This window comes from Triticum aestivum, chromosome 5D (genome assembly GCF_018294505.1).
Source record: "Triticum aestivum cultivar Chinese Spring chromosome 5D, IWGSC CS RefSeq v2.1, whole genome shotgun sequence".
Lineage (NCBI taxonomy): Eukaryota > Viridiplantae > Streptophyta > Magnoliopsida > Poales > Poaceae > Triticum > Triticum aestivum.
In genome coordinates this window covers 494,696,185-494,698,919 of record NC_057808.1, presented here as the reverse complement: position 1 = coordinate 494,698,919, position 2,735 = coordinate 494,696,185, and the positions used below count along the sequence as shown (strand labels likewise).

Genomic DNA, 2,735 nt, shown 5'->3' with positions numbered 1-2,735 from the left:
CAGAGTTTACGCCTCCGGTCATATTCACGTAGTGCTTAGGCAAAGCCCTGCGCGGATTACTTCACCATCAGCGTCACCACACCGTCGTGTTGACGGAACTCTTCCTCGACACTTTGCTGGATCAAGAGTTCGAGGGACGTCATCGAGCTGAACGTGTGCAGAACTCAGAGGTGCCGTACGTTCGGTACTTGATCAGTCGGAACGAGAAGAAGTTCGACTACATCAACCGCGTTAACAAATGCTTCCGCTTTCAGTCTACGAGGGTATGTGGACATACTCTCCCCTTCTCGTTGCTATGCATCTCCTAGATAGATCTTGCGTGAGCGTAGGAAAATTTTGAAATTGCATGCTACGTTCCCCAACACGTAGGTCACCTAGCTACGACTAGAAGCACTGAAATGAGCCGAAAGCGCGCCGCCGTCATCGCCCCTCCCTCCCTGGAGCCTGACAAAACTTGTTGTAGTAGACAGTCGGGAAGTCGTCGTGTTAAGACCCTATAGGACCAGCGCAGCAGAACAGCAACCGCCGCCGCTATAGAGAAGCTTATGCCTTGTACAATGCAAGACACTTAGAGAAGGTGCTTAGAGGAATAAACCAGCCTTTCCACCGGTGCTTATTTGTAGATGATATACGCTTAATTAGGCGTCTCTCATATAGAAATAGGCGCTGGTGCTTCAGAAAAACCCGGGTTATTTTACAAGGCCTTAGATTGGAAGGATCCAACCTACGGGCACACGAAGATACACGAACAAGACTAGATCCACATAGATCCACTGAAGACAAACACTGACCAAATCCCGCGAGATCCGCCGGAGACAAACCTCCACATGCCCTCCGATGATGCTAGCTAGAAGCTTCACCGGGAACGGGGCTAGACGGGGGAGAATCTTACTCCATCTTCAAAGAGCCGCCATCGTTTCGTCTCTCTGAGAGTACACAAACCCTTAGAAAACTCAGAAGAACATTCAAAAACGAAGCCATCCCGCCGGTAAGGACTAAGATCCACCACGCCTCCATTGCCCTAAGACCACAGGAGACGAGGGCGGCAGCTAGGTACGAGCGCTTTTTCCTGGCGGCTCCTGAGATCGGATCGTAGTATCCTCAATTTGATTCCTCACAGAGGGCAACTTATTTTTCACGGTCTCTAAGAAAGAGACGTGTAGGCCCAGGAACGCACAGTTACTAGTCCAGAGTCCAAACTATAGCTATGTAGGAAACTTTATGAATGGATGGACGAAAAAATTAATTGTTAAATGCGTGGAGAGTGGCTTTTCTATACCCAAGCTAGGTGCACCCACGCTGCACCCTATATCTAGACCGTTCATGACTTGCACTACTCCTCAAGATCAGTCCCAACACAGTTAGACGCGCGAGAGATTAACCCCATGCGTGAACAGTAGGCCACATCAGTCACTGTTCACTCAGCAGACTGATGTGACTTTTCTCTCCCATACCACTCTTTCTCACATGCAGCTTTCTCATCCAACATTATTCACCTCTCTCTCTAACATGCATTTCTTTCTCACACAGTATATCTCAAATGCGGATTCCATCTTCACCTCTTTCTGACACACTGTCTCTGCAAATCTACTTCAAAATTTACAGCTCAGAAAACTACTAAAATAACTCTCTCTTGTTTCCATGAAAAGATCTCTCCCTCTCTCTCAAAGAAGGCAAATATCTCTCTCACAAGCTCTCTCTTTCTTCATTTTCTGAAAAGGAAAGTTTTCCTCCAAACTTTTCTCATATGCTCTCACTCTATCACTCAATGTTTTTACCTCTTACTGTTGAGGTCTAGTCCCACGCTTTCTCTCTCTGTCAGCTGCAGCTGTATGCAGCGGGGACATGAACAGTGCGCATGCAACCTAGCACCTAGTAACCTAGTATCTAAAGCCTACAATATACTAGACAGCTACATCAGTGATAATTTATATTCTACAGCTAATCACCTGGTATCCGCAAAAGTAGTTGGTCCACAGCACGAATCTCGCAGCTATTGAATGATGTGGATAAGGGGTGCAGCGTGGGTGCACCAGGTGTGGGTTTACCCACCACTTTCCCTAAATGCGTGGACAGACAAAAAATCAAAAGAAAAACACATAGTCCTTTATTAATGTAGGTATATATAGGTATATATATAGATGATGTGGCCTTTGAACGGGCCCTTTGTTCATGTGTTCGGGATTCGGGTACCCCAGTTTTTATTATGCGAACGGGGCCGGGGCCGGCTGGGGAGTTGGTGCAGCGGTCTCAAGGACGGTGATCTTGAGCTTCATGCCGTTCTGGCAATGCTGGCCGACGGCGCAGAAGAACCACCTGCGTCCGGCCTTGTCGAGCGTGACACGGTCCTCGCCGGAGTTCCAGACGACGGCATTGGCCGGCTTGGTGCACGAGAGGAAGTCCGGCCCGCCCACCTCCACCACATTGTGGGCGCCGCTGTTGTACTCGAACACTGCGATCAATATAGTTAGCACGAAATTAGCCTTGCGTCGCAGAGAAAATGGAGCGATCAAGCGTACGGCGTGGACGGAATGGATTAATGGAGGTATGTCATTACCTAGCGTGTCGCCGACGACAAACTGCTTTGTCTCGGTCCAGGCCGTGTAGTTGAAATCGAGGGTCCAGCCCTTGTCGTCGCCGACCACGTACTCCGTGGCGACGGCGAGCCCCGGGAGGAACGCCACGGCGAGGGCGGCCGTGGCGACCACGGCGACGAGCACCTGCTTGGAAGCCAT

At 49.7% G+C, this 2,735-nt stretch overlaps 1 protein-coding gene across 1 annotated transcript; it reads right to left on the bottom strand.

Moving 5' to 3' along the window:
• Positions 1–2,204: 2,204 nt before the first annotated feature.
• On the bottom strand, positions 2,205–2,735 carry LOC123125703 (blue copper protein 1a-like). Its single transcript, XM_044546174.1, has one exon. The coding sequence runs from the start codon at positions 2,733–2,735 to the stop codon at positions 2,205–2,207; it is 531 nt and encodes a 176-aa protein (XP_044402109.1).

What these genes read in the sequence shown, in the direction of transcription:
- LOC123125703 (XM_044546174.1), bottom strand. Translation starts at nt 2,735, where the DNA reads ATGGCTTCCAAGCAGGTGCTCGTCGCCGTGGTCGCCACGGCCGCCCTC.